The 24,121-nt window shown below is 37.5% G+C and overlaps 2 protein-coding genes and 1 pseudogene across 5 annotated transcripts in view; 2 read left to right on the top strand and 1 right to left on the bottom strand.

Moving 5' to 3' along the window:
* The window catches only part of DRC3 (dynein regulatory complex subunit 3), a 132,253-nt gene extending 109,585 nt beyond the window's left edge, over positions 1–22,668 (top strand). The window contains exon 14 of one of the 3 annotated variants that reach the window (XM_074208442.1): positions 19,040–22,668. The gene's annotated coding sequence lies outside the window, so the exon portion shown is untranslated. Of the gene's footprint in view, positions 1–4,619; positions 5,716–10,066; positions 10,396–19,039 lie in introns of those variants that run through there. The other 2 variants (XM_074208440.1, XM_074208441.1) reach the window with 2 other exon arrangements.
* ATPAF2 (ATP synthase mitochondrial F1 complex assembly factor 2) lies at positions 927–23,803 on the bottom strand. Of its 2 annotated transcripts, XM_074208444.1 has the most exons (9): positions 20,752–23,348; positions 20,375–20,489; positions 9,097–9,141; positions 8,739–8,884; positions 7,662–7,759; positions 6,681–6,761; positions 5,915–6,027; positions 4,638–4,753; positions 927–2,452 (listed from the first exon to the last, which is right to left on the bottom strand). In XM_074208444.1, the coding sequence occupies exons 2-9, from the start codon at positions 20,433–20,435 to the stop codon at positions 2,315–2,317; spliced, it is 798 nt and encodes a 265-aa protein (XP_074064545.1). In that variant the 5' UTR covers positions 20,436–20,489; positions 20,752–23,348; the 3' UTR covers positions 927–2,314. The 2 variants fall into 2 exon arrangements, with proteins under 2 accessions (XP_074064545.1, XP_074064544.1); XM_074208443.1 differs by lacking the exons at positions 20,375–20,489; positions 20,752–23,348 and adding an exon at positions 23,459–23,803.
* Positions 13,144–15,680, top strand: LOC141503242 (small nuclear ribonucleoprotein E-like; annotated as a pseudogene).
* Positions 23,804–24,121: the final 318 nt, after the last annotated feature.

Below are 24,121 nucleotides of genomic sequence, written 5' to 3'. Positions count from 1 at the left end.
TGTGAAAAATAAAAACAAAACTCAAGCCAAAGTATTGATCAGTCTTCATAGGTCCCCTCCTTACATTGTGTTTGATGTGGCAATCTGCCATTTCTTTTTTTTTTTTAAGGTTTTTGCAAGGCAAATGGGGTTAAGTGGCTTGCCCAAGGCCACACAGCTAGGTAATTATTAAGTGTCTGAGACCAGATTTGAACCCAGGTATTCCTGACTCCAGGGCCGGTGCTTTATCTACTACACTACCTAGCCACCCCTAATCTGCCATTTTTTAAGATGATTGTTATATAATACAGCAGGAACAAAATCTCCAAATATGCATGCAGTGAAGGCTTTTCAAGCAGCCTGTCCTTATTAGCACACTTAAAAAATAATATATAGGAATTTATGATAAACTGTATTCCAGAGGCAGGTCCATGGCTTTTCACATTGGAACTATTAGTCATACAAGTTACAAGTTTGATGTTAGAGGGGATTTTCTCCTCTCTCTCTCTCTAGATGAGAAAAAAAGACTGAAGTTATTAGATTAGCAACCAGTCGGTTCTTGCTTTATATAAGTAAACAATTCTGTAGATTTCTTTTTTTATTTAATGTGAATTTGCACATGGTCCCAGGGAAAGGAAGGATGGAAGAGAAAGGGGGGCTTGATATACAAGTTCAAAGAAAAGTGAGGGAGTAGTTCAAAGAAATGAGCAAAAGGAACATGCAGGGGCTAGGACCAGCCACATGAGGGCCTAGACAGAATTCAGAGGAAGAACATGCAGGGGGCTGACACATGGGGGCCAGATACAGGCAGTAAAGAATGGGAGGCACATGGCAGTGGGGTCAGTCATGTGGTCAGATTAAGGCAAAGGTCTACTTTTTCAGCATTAGAGGTCTCAAGCCAAGGCCAGTCTACATTTGTTCTTCTGCTTTCACTTGGAGAGTTTTGAGGGATTTTTTTTTTAAAGGTGGAGGGATGGGAGGCTGAAGAGTATTAGATTAAGCCTAGGGGCAGGAGTGGAGAAGGAGAAAGAGTTGTGGGGGGGCAGAGAGAGAGAGAGAGAGAGAGAGAGAGAGAGAGAGAGAGAGAGAGAGAGAGAGAGAGAGAGAGAGAGCAAGCATGCACATCTAGTACAGTAAAATTAACAGATTTTTGTTTTTGGAATGTAGATTTCTTTCAGAAATCTTTTTTTTTTTTTAAGGTTTTTGCAAGGCAAATGGGGTTAAGTGGCTTACCCAAGGCCACACAGCTAGGTAATTATTATCAAATGTCTGAGGCCAGATTTGAACCCAGGTACTACTGACTTCCAAGGCCAGTGCTCTATCCACTGCGCCACCTAGCTGCCCCTCAGAAATCTTTAAGTTGCATTTGTGTAATGTGAATTTATGTAATGTAGGAACATACTGTATTCAGCTACATATTTACAACCTATCAGAAAGTGACCCTAGAAAAAACTACTGCACAAATATGACTTCTATTACTGACTGCTGTACAATATCAGAAAAAAAGCTCTCAAAACTCTTAAGATGATAGCTTTCTTAATTTATTTTTGAATGCAGGTTATCATAAATTCCTATAGTTTATTTTTAAGTGTGCTAATAAGGACAGGCTGCTTGAAAAGCCTTTGCTGCGTGTATATTTGGAGAACCATTTGCTCCTTCTGCTGTATTATATAACAATCATGCTAAGAAATGGCAGATTGCCACATCGAACATGATATAAGGAGGGGACCTTAAATACAAAATACTAGGGAGAAATCCTAAATTTTCCTTAATCTTTAAATTAAGATTACTTTCTAGAATTTTAATTATATTTAATATACTTCTATTTTAAAGAATAGACTTTCTGACTTTAAAAAAATAGAAAAAAAGACCAAGATTAACTCTCTTTCAAGAGATCCTCTGATAAAAATCAAACAGATCAAGAATACAAATTAGTTTACTGACTGGTGGAAGGTACTGAGTCTCTAATTTCAGATCTAGACCAGGAGAAGCAAAATATGCTCACAAAAGTTTAAGATGTTTAACCTCAGGAAAACCCTGGCACAACAAAAAAACCCGAAGAATTCTGGAGTAATAAATAATAAACAAGGCTTGATACAAATTTTGATCTTGATGAAATCTTTAATATTAAAAATAAAGTTACCACCATAGTGATAGCCCCTTTCCGCCCCTTGCTAGAAGATGTTCTTCTGGATGTCTCTTAATTACTAAAAACAAGGTGATCTTTTAGCAGGACCTGAGGCTAAGTCCAGTGGCTTAAAGCTTGTGCCATCCTTGATTCACTTAGGATGCTCTCATTATTCCTTTATGATTCCAGAGTTCAGTAAGAAAAACCTCATTCCTTCAGGAGTTTGTGTTTTACTGTGGAACTTTCTGAACAAAGGTGAACAAAAAGTGTGCCAGCTGCGGTTCGAGCCTGCAATTCCTGTAGTTCATAGTCATGGGCCCATTCCACATTGCCCCATTTTTGGATCTAAGGGAAAAATGTATACAGTTTGTTAGCATTCAGTGATCTTAGAAAAAAGATAAAAATTCTAGATCTTTAAAGATTTTTGCAGGGACCAATTTCTTAGCCTTATTAGCTGAATTAAGTGATAGGCAGCTATTCTGTAACTTAAAAAGACACTACTCGGAGTACCACATTATTTCCTAATTACAATTTAACCCTGTTCCCTGTCAGTTTGACACCTCTGATAAGGAGGAACTGAAAAGTGAAGGGCCTTGCCCAGGGCAATATATTAGAAGTGGAATTTGTAACCAAGACTTTTGGGCTCTGGTCTTGGCTTTCTGTCAACTACAAATACAATTCTATCTTTTGTTAATCCTAAATAGAAATTGAATTTGTACCTCTCCTTGGTAACTATCTTTTTTGTTGCTTATAAAAGAAAGATTTTATTTATTTTGAATTTTACAATTAATCTTGCTTGCCCCCCAAGCCCCCACAGAAAGCAGTCTATTAGTCTTTACAATGGATAACTATCTTTCTAAATTTTTTTTTGCAAGGCAGTGGGGTTAAGTGGCTTGCCCAAGACCACACAGCTTGGTAATTATTAAGTGTCTGAGGCTGGATTTGAACTCAGGTACTCCTGACTCCAGGGCCAGTGCTCTATCCACTGTGCCACCTAGCTGCCCTGATAACTATCTTTTTAAAGAATACAAAACTAAACTTCAGCCTGGCTTTCAATTTTTAAGGTTAAGTTAAAGAAAGTTGTGTTCTAGTATCATTTACATTTCTCAAATTCAAGTTTATAGAGCACAACAAATCAGTGTTTGCTATTTCTCTTGACACTTTGGTGAGGTTGACATAGGAAGTCAATTTCTATTAAACATTGACATATAATGAAAAAGTTCCAGTGTCCAGCTCCACAAATCAGTGTTTGCTATTTCTCTTGACACTTTGGTGAGGTTGACATAGGAAGTCAATTTCTATTAAACATTGACATATAATGAAAAAGTTCCAGTGTCCAGCTCCAACCTACTTATTTAAAGCAGCACTTTGGGATAAGGACTGGACCTTTCAGTAATTTCACAGACAGAAGGGACTCTCAGATGAAAGAGGCCCCTCTACCAGCACAAGACAGCACCTTCTCTGCAACTTAGAGAGTCACTCCAAGTTTCCTGAAACTAGAACTAGATCAAAATGTAATTGGAAAATGTCTAACAAAAAATGTTGTTCAGTCATGTTCAGCTCTTTGTGAACCCATTGGAATTTTTCTTGGCAAAGGTAATGGAATGGCTTGTCATTTTCTTCTCTTGTAAAAAAGGTGAAGAAGTATATCCTAAGCATGGGGACCTCGCTATGCAATGACCTGGAGAGAGAGAAAAGAAAAAGAAAGAGAGAGGGAGAGAGAACTGAGAACTGAGGAACTTGAGAGAATCAGTTTGACTGGACCATAGAGGAAGTGAAGGGAAGTTATGTAGCGCCAGGTTGGAAAGAGAGCTTGAAACAAGGTTAGGAAGGACTTTGTAAGATGCTTCAAAAGTGACATCATTCTAGCAGAGGTATAGAGGGGAATGGTTTGTGCAGACTAGTAAGAGATGCTGGGGTTGAACTAGGCTGGTGGCTATGATTTATTTGGCACTGAAGTTGTATGAGTGGTCTAATTCATCCCTTTTAATGATATAACAATAAATATTCAAGAAAAATCAAAAGGGAAAAAATTTAAATCTTTCTAAGTCAAAGTAACTGATGCTAAAAGACAGAACTCAGAAAGACAATCTGAGAATGATCTCCAAGGGGAGAAAAACCTTGCATACCACACTAAAGAAAAGTGTAAAAGAAAATTCCTCATTAGTATTAGAAATAGAAAACAGATCAATAGACTCCAAAGGATACCAGCGAGACAAACTAATGTTAATTAGGGAAGTTCACCCATGAAAGTAGTTTTTGAGCTAGGGAATGGTTCAATATAGACATGAAAAAGGTAACTTTTCCTCTTCCTTCGAAAGGCAGGTCTAATCCCACAGGTTCAATTGGCCTGGTCTCAGGTCATTTAGAATAGAGAATACTTGAAAAAGGATGGGTTTTAAGTCTGCTTCAAGATGGATCTAGGTCCTTACTCTGATGGAGGCTCTGGATGGCAACCATACATCTACACTATGGGATCTGAACATAGGATTATCTATACTTAAATTTACAGGTCTATAAATCTGCATACCTGGTATTCTTCTTCCAGGCGAGATAGCAGGACTGCCTTTTCTACTGTAAGGTGCCTGTCAATCAATCCCAAGGACAAAACCATGGACTTCAACTGGGTGACCACAAATTCTATACCTGGTGAATAAAATGGAAAAACGTATTTATTCCATGGCCAAAGTCATCACAGTGATAATACTTCTGTTCTTCTGCATTAGTACCCATAACCCCAATTCAGGATATTATAAATAAGTCTAGAAAGGAGATTAGAAGGTTTTGTCCATCAGACAAAATAGAGAGGAATGCTTCAAAAAAGATGACTACTTTGACTTCAGATTGAGAGAAAGAGAGATCTTATATCAAATAACTATTATCAACTAAAGCATTTACTGAGTTCTCCTGGGAAGCTGTATAGTTCCCAGGAATCTAGACCTTCCAGGAGGCAGGGCTTGCTTGGCAAGGGTGAAACTACTTAAGCTGTGGGCCTATGCCCAGCAGGTCAGAGGCACAACAATATTACTAGGATCCTAATCCTCTGTCTTCTACTCCCAACTTCCAACTCTTCCTTCTATTCTCATAGACTATCAATTCTATATGAGCCACATGTATGTGAGAGCACATGCCACTGATAAATTTGTCAAAGCTAACTTTTCCTTCATATGTCCCATGATTTGAAGTTTCTATAAGCAGTCAATCTAGCCTAGGACTCTACTCTACTTTAGTGGAACACTGCTCAGTTCATTCCCTTCCATGAGGAAGGAATATCTTTTAAAGCTATCGATATACACAACACACACACACACACACACAGAGTCTTCCTCTCCCTCTCTCAACCAAGTCCTACTATAAGCATTTTTACTGAACACTTTATAGTTAAGGTGTAGTTAAATCCAGGTCTAGATGTCTGAGGACCAGGGTTTTCATTATAACAATCCTACTGATGTATTCTTACCTTAGGCAAATGACTCGACCTTCTTGGATTTCCATTCTCTCCCCACAGGGCCTTTTATATTATGGTGGCAAAAGCCCCTTGAATCAGAGGAACTGGGTTGAAATATTACTTTGTTGTTTGGGGATGACTAGTCCTACCACCTCTCTGGGGCCTATTTTTTCAGCTATAAAATAAAGTGTTTGGATTAGATAATATCAAATGTTCCTTCCAGTTCTTAATCTATGATCCTATGAATAGTACTGTTGTAGAAACTGTAAAATATTATACGGAAAGGAGGGACATAAGATAAAACCTTACATCAATATCTTCCCTTCTCAGTCTCAGAAAAAAATACCTTTATTAATTACCTTGCAAAGCCCACATGTTGTAAGATGCCAAATGACTGCTGAAAGTCTCCTTAGTCTTGGCTGGGATATCAGGTCCCATGATGCTTGTAGAAGATCCAATCTTAACATCATATCTGCAACAACATATATTAAATGCTGGTAAAAGGGTGAATAATGCTCAGTCAAATGGTCTCAGGCTACTCTTGAGTCAAGAATATACTCATTCTCTATTTCATGCAGTCAAGTGGTCCTCTTAAAAGAAGAATTCCAGGTAACAGTTATAGTTAATTAGGAGTTGGTAGGTTTTTAATTAATTAATCTTTTCCCCAAAGCCAAATGCACTAGTGAACAATGTTAAGAATTTCCCTTGGGTGAAAAGAATAGTCTGGACAATGAAGTAGTATAGTTATTTGCAACTATCTAAAACCACAAGTAATTTATAATGTATAAGTTATAGATAAGATAGAGTTGCTAAAAACTTTCTTCAATAACCCATTACTACTAGTATCTCCATAACTCACATTGTAAACACTGACCAGTTCCCATCTAAGTTCTAAAAACAGCCACACAAGACTTCAGGAGTCAGTAAAGACAAACCTAGAAACTACATGATCACAATTACAAAATACTTTTCACACAAATAATGTCAGATTTAAACAACTAGAAAACCTCAATTATTCATGGGTAGGCTGGGCTTATATCGTAAAAAAAACAAAACAGCAACACAAGGAAAAGCAAAGGGCAGGTGAATAAAGATGTAAACTTATGGGGATTTTTTGTCTCTTACCTTTTTTCTGCCCAATCTATAATTGGATCCCACTCATTCTTTTGAAGTTCCACTAATGTCTCTGGCTCCTCCACTCTGTAACTTAACAAAGATCATTTTTTTGTAATGAATTAGTTCAGTTTTTTAAAATCTATTAATAATCATATAATAAAATATACAAATGAAACAACCTGAAAAAGTCCCCCCCCCCCCATGAGGTAGCTCTGTCCTTGAAATCAGTCCTTAATATCTCTCACACATGCTGCTAATGAGGGCAGTTAAACATTAAAGGATTCAGAGCACTTATTAAGTATTCAGATAGGAAAAACCTCTCATCATTACTACCATAAGCCAGCCTCAACCTACTAAAAGTTGTTCTCGGTAAATATAAACATCTTATCCCCAAAATGAAAATTTTCAAAGGCTGATCTGTTATATAAAAAGGACTAATAATAATTTGCGTCTATATATAACTTTTTTTTTTTCACAATAACTGTACATTTAGTTCTCCTGACTCTAGGGCTGGTGCTCCATCCACTGCATCACCTAGCTGCCCAGATGAGAGAGGTCAAGAGACTGCCCCAATATCAGAATTGCTAAGTAGTAAAACCGAGACTTAGACTTGACTGCCAAGCAAATGACCTGTCTAAAGTTGTAAATGTGCTAGGAAATGGAATACAAGAAAAATATGGAAAACAGTCTTTGCCTTTGAGGAGTTTATGTTTTACTGGGGAATACAAGATAGATTCTAGTATAGAACAAAGCAAATTGAGGTAGAAAGTGCTAAAAATACAAACTCCTCCATCTGGCATTTGTTGTTCTATGAATTCAACAGATCCTTATCTTCCTTAGCTTTCATTGCTTAGTTGACTCCAACTAAAAGAAAAAAGCTCCACAATAAAATAAGAAAATAACTCCTGAGATAACGCCTTAGGCAGGTGCTGTAGAACAACCTAAAGCTCACCGTCATTACAATGTGAATTTAGTCCAAGTGTCTGTTACCAGATCGTGTCTGTGTCCAGAAACTTCATAGAAGCTTGGATAAGCTGATCTTTGTTTCGTTGAGATGGGTTGTCTAAAGATGTATTACACAGTGTGGTCTGAATCAAAAGGCAGAGAGAGAAGCTATTATAGTTCATTGGCCCTGGGATACACATACTTCTTTCACAAAGTCATTACTGTCCAAGAAGAGATGCTAAATGTAAGAGAATGATGACGTTACTTACTGGCAAGAGACTGAAGTTCCTAAGTGAGTTACCTTGATGTGACTAACTTAATGCCCATGATCAAATATACACTAAACAAGAGTAACAACAGACTACTATTATGATTTTTTAAAAATACCCCCTAAATCAGATTTTCTTCCACTCATATTCATCCTTCAAGTACAATGAGGTATTATTCAGCTCCTATTATGATAAGTCCATATGGACAAGAGAAGCAGAAAAAGATAACCACTAGAAGCAGAAAGTATGATGTGCCTAAAAACTTTCTAAAATATATTTGAATAAAATGACCAATCATAATAATTAAAGTTTATTCCTGAGATATCCCTGTGATAACAGGAGGCAGCAATGTTACTTAGTCTATATCACCAAACTCAAAGGCTAACTTTCTAACTCAACTATATGTTTTCCCTACTTATGAAAAGTTTAACTCACTAAGATCTTGTAAAGATTACTATGATATTTAAATAGTATTCTATGCTATTAGGAAATAAAAACTCTTTAACAACCCCCACCCTCCACCCCTAAGCTCTTATTACTTCTCTTTCATCACTCACAATGGTGGACTTAATAAGTACTTACTGCTATTCAAGCTAATGGAAAGTAGAAACACAGATAATCCAGATATGTTTTTCTTCATATTTATCTGATTACCCTTTGCTTAATCTATTAAAAGTAGTTCATATTTTATGAATTTACATCAACTGGACTAATGTGGAAGATGGCTAAGAGAGTGTTAGAATGAGAGTATAAAAATTGATCAAGGTTTAATGATAAAATGAATTATCTATCAGAAGATAAGTATAACTGTTGAAATCTTTACTTTCTCTCTACCTCACTTTTAACTTCTCACCAAATGCATTGTGTAGAACTTGATAGTATCTTGCTGGGAATCCCACTCAGTAGCCACAGCAACAGCCAGTGCTTCACTGGGAACGGTAAAGAGCTTGGCATTAGGAGTCTTCAGTTTTCTATGGTCCAGGTTTATCTCATATCCACCTTGAAAGATCAAATTTTAAAACGCTCAGATATTACAAGTAAAAGCAAGTGACAGTTCTCATATATTTGAATGACATAAGTTTTAAAGACAACAGTGGCATCTGTTTACTAAAAGAGCACAATGATAAGAAGGATAATCTATCACATGGGCTAGTTACGAACAAAAGCATTTCAAATAACACATTAAAAAGGCAGAGCTTTCAGATACTTACCTTCACCTTGTGTAATGCTGACATTTTGATAAAACTTCTTCCTTTCTATTAAAAAAGAATTTTCAAAGAGATAAGTTTAAAATATTGTGGAGTAACAGAGACATCTACCAATACTATGATCAATACCAAGGTAGTAATAGGTTTATTTTTTTAGAAAATTACATTCAATTAGCCTACCTTAGTAAAGATTTACTATGCATTTATTATCATGAAACAAACAGCATTTGCTGGTTTTGTAAGGTGCAAATTGGGTTATTAGTGGCCCTGGTTCTGATCATTATCATATGCGACTTTTAGGTTAGGTTGGGTTTAATGATTTATCTAAGAGAAAGTATAAATTCTGTTCTTACTACCACCATTCTAACTTTTATCTAAATACAAAGATAATAACTGAATGTAACAGAGATACATATTCTTTTTCTCCCTCAACACTCATTTTTTAAATTTAAAATTTAATTTTTTCCAATTATATGTAATGAGTTTTCAAAATTCATTTTTTGTAAGATTTTGTAACAATTTTCTCCTTTCCTCCCTCCTTCCATGATAGCAAGTAATCTGATAGATTATACATGTATAGTCATGTATTAGTCATCCAACATTCATTTTTTTTTTTTACAAGGCAAATGGGGTTAAGTGGCTTGCCCAAGGCCACACAACTAGGTAATTATTAAGTGTCTGAGACCAGATTTGAACCCAGGTACTCCTGACTCCAAGGCCAGTGCTTTATCCACTACGCCACCTAGCCACCCCCCCCAACATTCATTTTTATAAAATTTTGAGTTTCAGTTTTTTTCTCCCTCTCCCCAAGATGACAAACAACCAGATATAGGTTACATATAAGCAAAAGGAAATACTTTATTCTCTTTTATAAAGGTACTTGCTAGTAAGTAGAGATCCCAAGAGCTTGTTCTATTTTTCACTATCCAACTAATTAACCTAATTAACTTTAGCTTTCTTGTGTACTTAACAGGAACTGCAAAATTTTCCTTCAAGAAGGAAAAATCTATGTCCTGTGCTCCTTTTGAAAATAATTTGAATAAAAATCCTAATATGGAAATTCATAACATGTTTCCCTGGAGGAAGATGAAAAAGGCAGCTCATAATTTGCAGACTTTCTTAACTAATGAGGAAAAACAAGTAGGTGAAATCTTGAGATTTACCAACCATCATTCAACCTCTAGAAGATGTAATACTTAGAAAAAAGTTTATTTGTTTAGATTTAAGAGCATTTGAGGTCTTTGATTTGCCTGTTGAAGTAACAGAGTATGTGAAAATAAAGAATAAGAGTTTTGCATTTAAACTTCTTTCATTAGTAATCAAGCTTATGTTAAACATTAAAATAGGATTTGAAAAAAAATTCAAAGAACCAAAGGAGGGAAGAGAATTTATGGTATCATGGTCTTATTACAGACCATATAAAGTACAGCAGGAAGAGTTGGCATTTTGAAACATGGACTTGCCAGCTTTGCTACTTACTAGCTGTCACTTAACCTCTCATCTTCAATGTCTTCATCTGCATAAAGGGACAATATTTGAGTTCTCTACTTCAAAGACATCAATGTTTTGTAAAGTATTAGATAAATGTGTATTGTTGATAATTTTGCCACAGTTTCATTCATCAGTTTAAATGTATTCCATATCAATATTTAATAACTTGTTCTTATGGTGTTCTTTACAATTACAAAGCACTCTTTTCACAACACCTCTGAGGTAAAGTTTGAGGGGAAAAAGTGGAGCTAGGTGGCAACTAGGTTAGTGGATAAAGGACTGGCTTTGGAGTCCAATCCAGTCTCAGATACATACTCATAAACTGTGTGACCCTGGACAAGTCACTTAATCCTCATTGCCTCCCCCACAATAAATAAAAATCAAAATCAAGGAAATGTAGTCCTGAGAGTGAAATGACTTGCCTAGGATCACATAGATGGCAGCTGTCAGAGCTTATTTCCTTAAACACAAAGTTTTCTTAAAGATTCAAAATTTATTTAAAAAAAAATTTTTTTTTATTTTTTTTCATCCATATGCACATGTATATTTTTAAGTTACAAAATTTCCTCCCACCCTCCTTTCCCACCCCACCCCCCAGTGGAGAACAGTCAGGTTAGCATTGTATATACATATTTTTGATAAACATGTTTACAGATTAGTCATTTTCAGTATGAGGAATTAGGATTAAGGGAAAGAGATACATAAGAGATAATTTTTATAAAGTGTTCATCAGATTCTGAAGGGTTGTTTTTATGTTTTTTGTTTTTGTTTTGTTTTGTTTTTCTTCCTCTGGATGGAGATAACATAGTCCATAGCCGGTATAATACAGTTGTCCTAGCTCTCTGAACTGCTGAGAGGAGCTGCTTCCATCCAGGCTGATCATCTCACAATGCTGTTAATGTGTACATTGTTTTCTTGATTCTTCCCCCTTCACTTTCAGCATCAGATCCCATAATTCATTCCATACTTTGCTAGAGTTCAACCATTTATGGTTTCTTATAGAATAATAATATTCCATAGTATTCATGTACCATAACTTGTTTAGCCATTCCCCAATGGATGGGCACCCCCTCAATTTCCAGTTCTTTGCCACCATAAAAAGAGCTGCTATGAATATTTTGGAACATATGGGACTTTTCTTATTTTTTTAAGATTTCTTCTGGATATAGTCCTAGAATTGGAATTGCTGGGTCAAAGGGAATGAACATTTTTATTGCTCTTTGAGCATAGTTTCAAATTGCTCTCCAGAATAGTTGGATCCATTCACAACTCTACCAACAATGCATTAATGTCCCAATCTCTCCAACATTGATCACTTTCCCTTTTTCTCCTCTTGGCCAACCTGATAGGTGTGAAGTGATATCTCATAGTTATTTTAATTTGCATTTCTCTAATCAATAATGAATTGGAGCATTTTTATATGATTATATGTAGTTTTAATTTCTTCACTTGAAAACTGTCTATTCCTATCCTTTGACCATTTATCAATTGGGGAATGACTTATAACCTTATAAATTTGATGCAATTCTCTCTATATTTTAGAAACGAGACCTTTAACAGAACTCTTAGCTATGAAGATTATTTTCCCAGCTTTCTGCTTTCCTTCTAATTTTGGCAGCATTGACTTTATTAGTACAAAACCTTTTAAATTTAATAGTCAAATTATTCATTTTGCAGTTTATAATATACTCTAATTCTTGTCTGGTTATAAATTTATTCCCTTTCCATAGATCTGATAGAGTATTTCTTGGTCTATTAATTTATCTATGGTGTCACCCTTTATGTGTAAATCCTGTACCCATTTTGACCTTATTTTGGTATAGGGTATGAGATGTGGATCTATGTCTAGTTTTTGCCACACTATTTTCCAACAATTTTTGTCAAATGTTGAGTTCTTATCCTAGAAGCTGATGTCTTTGGGTTTGTCAAACAGTAAATTGATATTGCCATTTACTGCAGTTTCCAAAATTTATTCTTTTTAACAAAATTTTTATGATTTTTTTTTATTTTTGTGACTTCCCAATAACTCTTGCTTACTCATTATGTAACATTGTCCATGTAACAATGAATGACTTTTTTCCTGTCCTATAATCTGGTGATAAATTCAATGAAAGCAGGGCCACTAAACCATACACAGGATCCCATAGGCTGCATACTGCATTTTTAAATATGTTCCCATTCTATTTTAATCTGGTTCCCCTACAATGCTGGTCTTGTTGGACTTTTCTGCTAAAGCCTATCATCTCTCAGTCCTAAAAAGAGGGGAACATGTTTCATTGTCTCTGAAATAAAAAGTAGTCACTATACTGATCAGAGAGAATTCAAATTTTCAATCTTCAACATGTATTTATCAAGTGTTGGTTGTGTGCACTATATTATTATTAAACAACAGGGTTATCAATGACAAATCTTGCTTTCAAGAAGTTTACTAGATGAGGGCTAAAGTTATGTATAGAAATAATTACTGTACAAAGGAAAGGAGATAAGTGAAAGAGTGAGGTAGGCAAAGTGCTGAGAAATCTGAAGAAAGATTTCTTTTATGAAGTAGGAGTCAAATTTGTACTGGTATTAAGGGTCATATGATTTTGCTTTTTTTGTCAATAATCATAAATACCATAGTTTCCCTGAGGTGCGCCATGCAGTGCTCTCAATGTATGCTCCCGCCATGGTGTTACCACAGCCAGGGCCAGAAGGTGCAGAAGGTGATGGTGCAGCCCCATCAACCTCATCTTCAGATATCTCCAAAATCAGTTCCAAATTCAGGTGTAGTTGTATGAACAAATAAATATGTGAATAGAAGGCTGCGTGATTGGTTTCAATGAGTATATGAATCTTGTATTGGATGATGAAGGAGATTCATTCTAAAACAAAGTCAAGAAAACAACTTGGCCCGATCATGCTAAAAGGAGACAACATTACCGTACTACATAGTGTCTCTAACTAGAAGCATATGGTCAGTGAACTTAGAAGACACTCAGAAAGCAATATTTCTTTCTTAGTTACACTCACTGGGATGCAATAGTGCTACACATTTTTTCATGTTATTTTGGTTTTTCTTTTATGGTATAACAATAAATGGGCTGTTCTGGGGTTTGTTTCTATTTTAAAAAATACTTACAAACACCTATGAAAAGAGTACGTGGGATAATGGATAGGGGTCTAGCCTTGTAATCAGTCCCCTGAGTTAAGAGTCCTGCCTCTGACATAGCTGTGTCTATGGTCAGTAATGGAAGAAGTTTCTCCACTAGGAGTCCTATACACTAATGAAGTCTTAGATCTATACTTAAAAACAATCCCTTATAGGACCAGTTGCAGAGAGGCATGCTCTTTGGAATCACTTGTCTTGATCTTATTCTCAAGTGTCTATTTTCTGATTTGCTTATATGTTAGACTCAGGCATTAGAGTAAGTAGCATAAGAAACTCAACAAGTATGAGAGAACTCTATGAATTTTCCATGTACACAGTCACAAAAAAGATAAACTTGGACTCACAATAAATGGCCCTGTCCCTAATTGTTTCTTGTCCTCTGCCAAAATGGCATCATTAATTACCATACTGACCAAGGAATATAGAACACAAAGTTTACAGATGACCAAATTGGATCTAATGGCTAAACACTTTGAAAGACAGGAAGAGATGGGAATAAAATTGAAAGGGACCCAAGTAAATTAAAACAAACACAAAAATGGTCCATCAGAATCAAGAAAAGCACTCAAGAGAAATACATTTTTTGAGAAAAACACCCAAGTTTAGCCACAAATACTTGGGGGGATGTTAGAGCACCATAAACTAAATAATGAAAAACAAATGTGACCTTGGAGAATTAATCATGAACAAGATATATGAATGCCACAAACTGACTTACTGATACAAAAATGTCCATCTCTGCTTGGCACTGGGCAGACCTTCTGAACTGTACAGTTTCTAATCTTTACATCTTCATAAGGAAGAGGAAAAAAGTGAAAAGGATTAAGAAGCAGAGCAACTAAACTGATGAGAGAGCTGAAGTTCACAGATACAGAGCAAGAAGATTCCAAATAATAACTGGCTTGTTTTACAGACAAGAAACTTAAGGCCCACAGGGTAACAGACCACAAACATCAGAGCAGAGACTCAAATTTTGGTTCTGACTCCAAAACCAGAATTCTTTCTGATGTTCCACACTGCTTTCTGAGACAGAAGCTGGAATAGATGAAAGTTTCAAGGGAAGAATAGTTTCTGGTTTTGTTTTGAATTCAGGAGACCTATACATGTTTGTAGACAGGAACTAGTCCTATGAGAAAAGCTAAAATCTTAAGTAGAAGATAGGGCCAATAGAAAAGAGAAATGGCTACATAAAAAAAAACAATTTGCAATTCTTTTGAGAACCATTAGCCATCATAGGAAAGCTTTTGCAAATTGGTAATTAAAAAATGCAAATTTAAAGAAATCTGAGGTTTCTTCTAATCTAGCAAATTGACAGAGATGGTTAAAGATATAAACACTCTTTTGGACTGCTGGGAGAGGCTGTACACTTAAGATAGAGAGGCCAGGACTCTGAATGGTCTGACCATTTTGGAAAACGATTTGAAATGATGCAGAAGTAACTAAAGTATCCGTGCTACTGGGGGTAGGTATACATTCTGCTGAGGACATAGCAATATATGCACAACAGCAATTCATTTGGTGGGAGAAAACTGGAAATAAAATGGGAAGAATACAGGGATAGTTAAACAAACTGTGGCACACGAATGTAATGAAATATTCTGTAATACTAAGAAATGAAAAATAGAAGGAATTTAGGGAATGTTGGAAGACTCGTAGAGACCAGTGCAGAGAAAAATATGTGATGATTATGACAGTGTAAATGAAAAGAATAAAAAATGAAACTAAACATTCCCATTTTACACACACACACACACACACACACACACACACACATTTATAAGTAAAACTTTCTTTTTTTTAAAGGAATTGTTTAACCAGGGAAAGGAGACTAAGTGATAAACTTAGTGAAGTTCATGTTCTAAGTGAATGGTTACCATGAATGAAAATTAATTTCTGGCGAGGCTAGGTGGCACAGTGGATAGAGCACCGGCCCTGGAGTCAGGAGTATCTGGGTTTAAATCCGGTCTCGGACACTTAATAATTACCTAGCTGTGTGGCCTTGGGCAAGCCACTTAGCCCTATTGCCCTGCAAAAACCTAAAAAAAAAAAAAAAATAATTTCTGCCCTTCAGGGGGGAAAAAAAAAGGGAAAAGATCAAAATTAATGTATATTTCAATTATAAAGACGATTTCTTCTGAACATTTCACAGAGGGTTACAGAATCTTTGGGAATTGCCCACCTTGACATAGTGTCTAAACAGTGTTACCTTAAATGATGTGTAACAGAATATAGATAACAGGACTACTAATAGAGACTTAAAACTGTGCTAGGCACCCACTGTGGGGGATATATAGGTAGTTTGGTTAATTCCTCACTTCAGAGGTCAGATTTCCTGAAGTCCAAAAGTAAGAGCATAAAAACTATATATTTTACTCAGAAGATGGGACAAGGCAAATAGGGCTAAGTGGCTTGCCCAAGGCCACACAGCTAGGTAATTATTAAGTGTCCGAGACCGGATTTAAACCCAGATACTCCTGACTCCAGGGCCGGTGCTCTATCCACTGTGCCACCTAGCCACCGCAAGTCTACTCTTTTTTGATATTTAACATTCAGTTTTTAATTCTTGCTAAGCCTAGCTGCTCTTTTTAGGTGTATTTATTATTTAGCATTAAGTTTTTAATTTTTTGGTCCCAAATTATCTTCCTCTCTCCAGCCCTTCCCCCATCCCATCAAGAAGACAAGCAATATGATACCCATTACACATGTGAAACTATAAAACATATTTCCATAATAATTGTGCCCCTCCAAAACCAAGAAAAAATAAAGTGAAAAAAATATCAGTACTCAGAAGAATTCATCAGTTTAAAGCAAACTTAATTAACACTTAATTTTAATAAGCATGATTTACTCTTTTCTAGGATATATAACAGGTTAAAAGCTGCCAACATAAAACATCTGCTTTTGTCCACTAAGGCACTCAAACATATCCTGTGAACTGGAGTGAGAAAGAATAGAATATTAAAAGGCTATACCTGAACAACAGAGAAATTAGAGCTGAAAGACTGAGAAAAGGAACAAGGATGTATAAATAATATACACACATAACATACAATAAACGTGTTTATATATATGTAAATAATGATGAATGATGTGTGCTGCAGTGTCTTAGTCTGGGAAACATTTTTATATATGTTAAAAAGATTTCCATTTAAAATACTTTTTTTTTTTAGGTTTTTGTAAGGCAAATGGGTTTTAAGTGGCTTGCTCAAGGCCACGCAGCTAGATAATTATTAAGTGTCTGAGGCCAAATTTGAACTCAGGGCTGGTGCTCTATCCACTGTGCCACCTAGCTGCCCTAAAATTGCTTTGATAAACTTAGATAACTGGAAAATTCATGCCAGGAAACAGCACATTTCTTAATGATGAAGGATAAAGAAGATGTAATTGTATAAAGCACAATTCCTTCCTATGTAGGAGTTGACAGCCTTGTTGAGAAGAGGACTTAGGCATATAAAACATTAAGACTCTTTCTGACCTTATGATTCTAATAGTAAATATGAATACATGAGTGTACACAAGAGAGTAACTATGGAAACATCTTTGAATATGGTTACCAAATTAGGTCACACTCTTTCTCTTATGAAATACCTTTCTACTATAATTAGTTCTGAGTAAGCACTTTCTTCCCTCTAGTAGAAAAATAAAATTCTTAAAACAATCTCCCCCCGCCTCCCATTTTCTATCAATTTCCTTACTGGAAGTTAATTTTTCAAACTCTATACCCTAAGAACTTCAACTCCCACAATGCTTCATGAATACAGTTGACTACATCTCTCTATCTTTTAAAATAGCTCCATCTGGTGTGACTTTATATCCAGGTTCATTGGTCCACAGACTGTGAATGGTTTGAGGTAAAAAGCAAGCCAAGATGTAACTGCGGCATAACTGTCATTGTTTAACCAAATGTTTCCCAGACTAAGACACTGCAGCACACACCAAATTTTACTAGGGGAAGTCGTATTCACTTTTCCTTCACAATCTCTTTTTTGTTTGTTTTGTTGTTGTAGTTTTTTTTTTGAAAGGCAAATGGGGTTAAGTGGCTTGCCCAAGGCCACACAGCTAGGTAATTATTAAGTGTCTGAGACTGGATTTGTCAGGTACTCCTGACTCCCAGGCCGGTGCTTTATCCACTGCGCCACCTAGCTGCCCCTCCTTCACAATCTAACAATTTCTTTTTCATCTCAACTGCTAGCATACCAATAAGGCTCTTGCCTCTGGTATGACTACTAATATTTGCTTTACTGGTCTTCTGGTTAAAATGTAATTAGGAAATAAGATAAAAATTAGATAACATATTCTAAAACTGCTACTATGTGAACCTACAGCCCCCATTTCTATTTGAGTTTGACACCCCTACTTTATATTACCAAATTAAAGATACTAATTCATCCCTTTCATCATTTTACAGTTCTCCTGCTTTAAAAAGTCCACAATTTCAAAAAATTCTTCCTAGACCTAGAATTCAGGCCCCTCAACATTATGACTCTAAGCTACCTTTTCAATCATCTCCTACTACTCCCCTATAGGATCACTTGCTACCCCCCCCCCCCAAAAAAAAAACTGGTTAGTACTTTCTTCTTTATTCTGTACATTTTGGACTATCCTGACTTTTTTCCTATTGCTACTTGATTCTCCTCCTCTATGTTATCTGTATCTTACAGATCCAGCAAACCTTTATAAAGCTTTCTTAGTCCAGAGAATACTTCGCCTTATCCAAACTCATAATACCAATTATCTATACCATTCATTTAGCAATTAATACCTTCTGTTATTTCTTGCATTTAGCCTTTATATGTGTTTATACCTTGTCTTTTTCCAATTGGCTTCAGAGTCCTAAGGAATAGGCCAGGAGCTGTATTTCCTCACCTAACAAGACCTCACAAAGTAAACAGGGGCACCCAGCAGATACTATAATTTTTTTTAAATTTGTGTTACTGAATGCAATTTAGAAATAAATGCTAGATGTAAATTAAAATAACTGTTAACTATTTAGAATAACCTCAAAAAGCACACTAAATTATTCCTGAAGATACTTCTGAAATAGATAACTATGTTTTATAGTGACTGAAAAATTTTTATGGGTGAAATGTTAGTCTACTACCCTCCTATCTCATCTCCTTCTAGTCTCTCACCTTTTCAAATTGCTAACAAAATAATTTCTCTAAAAACAGAGATCTAACCACTTTACTAACCTTGCTCAAAAGACTCCTGTGACTCATTGCCTACAGGACAAAAATATAAATTCTTGAGCCTGTCAATCTCTTCCACAATCTGACTCCCATCTACAACTTTTTAACTTTATTTCAGACTGCTGTACTTCATGAAAATTTTTTGGTCTCACTCAAGAGGACTACTGGCATTGTAGATAGAAGTTATCTCATCCATCTCATCCAACTGATTTTATAGATAAGAAAACTGAGACCCATATAGGGGAAGTGACTTGCTCATAGTTATAGTAGAAGTCTTAAGTGGTAGACTCAAGACCTCAGAGTTTCAGCACCCTTTCCACGGTCTGCTTCTGAAGTAGAAAATCATTTCCAATGTCTGCAATGCATTTTCTCTTCTTCATCTCTCACAATCACTGTTTTTTTTTTCTAAGTTAAGTTTGGACACCAAATCCTTTATGAAGTCCCCTGTAACTCTCCAGGTCACTATTTCACTGATCAACAAATAATTTAAGTGTCAAGATCTGTGCTAAGGATGAGTGATACCAGTATCAAAATAAGACAGTATCTGCCCTCAAACTTATATTCCAATGGACGGACATGTATGCAAATTAGTCAATTATAGTGCCAAAAATATTAGTTTTAATCTTTAGTAGCTATCAAGTACACTAAGACCTTTGGGACATCTTGTATAAAACAGTGATTGAGTGATTAATGGTGGTAGGGGATAAGAGGGGACTAACAATAGGAGAGCCATCAGGAAAGGTTTCATGAAGGAGGCAGCCCTTGAGCTGAGACTAGAAAGAAGCCAACTCCAAAAGTAAGATTTAAGAGAGGGGAATGTTGTGGCATGGAGAACAGGCTGGACAAAGATGGAAATGCAAGCAGATCAATTTGGCTAGAGAGTAGAGTGAATGGGGGATAATAATGCCAGTAAAACCCAATTAAACCAAGGATAGGTTGGAGCAAGATTGTATAGGGCTTCTAATACCCAATAAGGTGTCTGTTTTTGTTAGTGCTGGCTACCTCATTTTACCTTGTACTACAGTGTACATTGTACAGTCCCTTTTCTAAGGACCAAAAAGATCACTTTTAACTATGTCCTTCCAACATCAGATACTCTTTGGAGGAAAGACACAGGACAAACACAAAGCATTAGTCTGCCTTTTGTTCTGAGTTCTTCCAGATCTACTGCAAAGGACCTCTGTGTGTGAACCGACTGGGTCAGTCACCATCTTGACCAGACCACCAGTCTCTTTGGAATTACAATGTCTTTAACCCAGTGTCAAATGGCTCAGTGCCAGAAATCAGTATAATTTTGTTATTGGAAATGATATTGAAGAGGAGTCATCATCATCTTCTTTGCCACTATACCTGAAGGACCAGAGGAACCTTTCTATTTGACTTGCAGCTGAAACCTTCCACATGGCGTTTCCCAAATAGAATCTGAGCTCCTTGGGAGGAAGGAATAACTTACTTTTCTCTTTATCTCCACAGTGCTTGGTACAAAATGAGAACTTCATAAATTCTCTGTTCATTTATCCATTCATTCAGGAAGATCTACTCCAGAGTAAGTTTCCTATAAAGTTCTACTGTAGGATGAAAACTCTGAATTACTCAACCTAAAAATATTTTATAGATAGTTACAAGTCAGAAATCTTTCTCATAGCAACTATATCAGGGTAAAGAGTATTGAATACTGATTAACCATCCAAGTCAACTCCCTTTCTCTCCCTGCCTCACTCTCTGCCCCACCCCCAACCTTACATTATAGAGAGGAAAAGAGGAGACATCGTAATTTTAAAGTTAGAAAAGACAGGTCTACCAAGAACAGGTGGCAGGTATTTCACCTACAGGAATTCATAAGGACCTCTGTTTTCCTCTATACCAGTGGCCTCCAAAGTAGATTATGTCGATCCCACAGAATGTAAGGGACAATCCACTTGAGGCATGGAGGTGATAGTGGTGTAATAGTAATAGTGGTAGTGATGGCAGTAATAGTAGTTGGTAGAACTAACCAATCAGAAGATGAGTTTCATCTATCCCTTGCCTAGACAGCCAATCATTGGGCACCTCTCAACCCCACCATCCCCTTCAAGCATTGTTGCCCAATACTCCTCCACTTTACCCTCAGCTCTCTAACCTCTCCCCTTCTACTTTATTATTAAAACCAATCCTAACAGGTATGCAAATACATCTCTCACAGCCTCCAGATCAGAGCACACACACATAACCCTACTCTCCACACATAACCCTACTCTCCAGATCACCTCTTGATGGTTTGGTGCTTCTTGGAAGGTTCTGCCCTCTTACTCTCCAGAGGTTCATTTCAGGAGAAAGGAGAAATATTAAACTTTATCTGTTTGGCTAGCCCCTTTGATCAAATTAACTGAATATTTAATTCATACCCTTAATATCTATACAGAATTTTAAAAAAATGAAATCACTATTGCCAACTCATTCTAGCTTGTTTTCAATGGGAAAGCAGCAATTTGCTGTTTTATATGATTGGCAAGTTCTAACACAAGAATTCACTGACAATATATACGTCCATATATATGTACATATATATGCACATACACACATAGATATCCAGTGATAACCAAGTATCAAACTTACAGATGTTACACATTTTTCTTTTACCAAAACAAGTAACATCTGCTATCAAAGTGGTTGGCAATAGTAGCAATGACTTAGCAATTTTGAAGAAATAATCTAAAATCCGTCTTTTCAAAAAGATGTTTAATGATGAGTTTTAATGTTTTAAAAAAGAAAACTGCTTTTTTGAAAGAACTTTTTTTAGGATTTTTTTTTTTTTTTGCAAGGTAATGGGGTTAAGTGGCTTGCCCAACACCACACAGCTAGGTCATTTATTAAGTGTCTGAAGCCACATTTGAACTCAGGTCCTCCTGACTCCAGGGTTGGTGCTCTATCCACTACACCACCTAGACACCCCTGAAAGAACTATTAAGAGAGCATTTGAATCTGGGACACTAATACATTGTTGGTGGAGCTGTGAACTCATCCAACCTTTCTGGAGAACAGTCTGGAACTATGCCCAAAGGGCAACAAAAATGTGCATCCCCTCTGATCCAGTAATACTACTGGCTCTATACCCTGAAGAGATGATGAAAAAGGGTAAAAACATCACTTGTACAAAAATATTCATAGCAGCCCTATTTGTGGTGGCAAAGAATTGGAAATCAAGTAGATGTCCTTCAATTGGGGAGTGGTTTAGCAAACAGTGTATGTCATGGAGCACTACTGTTCTATTAAAAACCAGGAGGGATGGGAATTCAGGGAAGCCTGGAGGGATTTGCATGAACTGATGCTGAGTGAGATGAGCAGAACCAGAAAAACACTGTACACCCTAACAGCAACATGGGGGTGATGATCAACCTTGAAGGACTTGCTCATTCCATCAGTGCAACAATCAGGGACAATTTGGGACTGTCTGCAGTGGAGAATACCACCTGTATCCAGAGAAAGAACTGTGGGGTTTGAACAAAGACCAAGGGCTATTACCTTTAATTTAGGAAAAAAAACCCCCTAATATCATGTTATGTAATCTTCCTATCTCTTATACTTTATGTTTCTTCCTTAAGGATTTGATTTCTCTCTCATCACATTCAATTTGGATCAATGTATACCATGGAAACAATGTAAAGACTGGCAAATTGCCTTTGGTGGGGGGTGGGGAAGGGAAGTAAGATTGGAGAAAAATTGTAAAACTCAAAATAAATAAAATCTTTTTTAAAAAAGAATAAAAAGAGCATTTGAAAATGGATGCTTGGAAGTATTTCCATCTTTTTTTTTTGCTGCCAAAAATGATGCAGTGTCATCTATAAACTGTCCTATCTTCATAAAACAAAACAAAAACCTTGGAAACAATTTTCTAATTTGTTTAAAAATCTTCCAAATGAAAAGTTTCAGTGGGTTTTGACCCCATTTGTTAAAAATATTAAAACAAGACCCCTTCAGAATTTACTAGCCAAATTTCAACCAAAACAACTTAGCATATCATGAATAAGATTGAAAAAGTGAGTATCATGACTTAATCTATGCTCTTTTCCACTTGGTTCCTTGCGAAAGCAGACAGTTGCAGGAGAGAATATGCATATACACACGTGTGTGTGTGCAGATTCTCAAAAGTTCTAATAGCTTAAATTACATTCACATATATATGCATTACAACGACCTCTACAATTAAATATATGTAAAGTTTACATCTATGTACATAAGAATCTATGGGTACTGATAAATGTGGGTCTAGATGCAGAGCTCTATAGAGACATACGAGCAGATGTCTATGCAGACATACATGTAACATGTAGACACACATATCCACATACATCAGGGCGTGTGCTTCACATTACTTTTCCCGAGATGGGGGCCCACAGGCCCCAGGCCCCGGATATGATGCTGGCCTCAGGGCTGCACAACCCCCGGGGCCTTGCTCTGCCCCCGGCTTCCCCGCGCGGATCCATCCCGCCCCGGCGGCTTCCCCTCCCCGGCCGCCCCCGGCTCCACGCGGCCCGGGGCGGTAGCGGCCAGCGCTCACCTGCAGGGGGGGCGTAAGCCCGGCGGAGGAGCGACAGCCCCGGGGCCGGCCCGGCCGGGTCCCCCGGTCCCCAGAGGGCGGCAGGGTGAAGGCGAGGACGGCGTGGGAAGCTCCCGCCACCGGCCCCGAGCCGAAAGCAGCTTCGCCACATTGGCGCCCCTGGCCGGGGCCCGGGAGCAATCGAGGAGGGGGAGTCCCACACCCGTCCCGGTGGGGAGGCTAGCCCGGAGGACCGTCCTACAGGTTAATCAACTCAGTTTCCTCAGAGGGCCGCCATCTGACCCCCCAAGGCACTACCGGTCCGTTGCCTCAGCTTCCGGCGTCTCAGCCAATCAGCGTCACGAACGCGTTCCGCCTTTAGGCGAAGACTACACATCCCGGCGTGCTTCTGACGTTTCGACACGTGCGACTCACGCCGACCAGTAGGAAGGAGCGGCGACTGAAGCTGCTCCCGCCCCCGCGCCGGGTCGGAGCCCATTGGCCCGAGTAAGCGCGTGTGTAATGTGTGTGAGTATGTGTGTGGGTGGGGGCCTGTGCCTGCGTGCGCGTGCGCGCGTGTCGGCAGGGGCCGGGAGGGGGGGCCGTCAGGGTGGGGGAGGCCCCGTCCTCTAGTCCTCCGGCTGCCGTCGGCGGCTGGAGCAGCTCGTCGGCCAATAGCGGGGT

This window comes from Macrotis lagotis, chromosome X, assembly GCF_037893015.1.
Source record: "Macrotis lagotis isolate mMagLag1 chromosome X, bilby.v1.9.chrom.fasta, whole genome shotgun sequence".
NCBI classification, from domain to species: Eukaryota; Metazoa; Chordata; class Mammalia; order Peramelemorphia; family Peramelidae; genus Macrotis; species Macrotis lagotis.
Note: the sequence above shows the minus strand (reverse complement) of the source record. Positions and strands in the feature narration are given on the sequence as shown.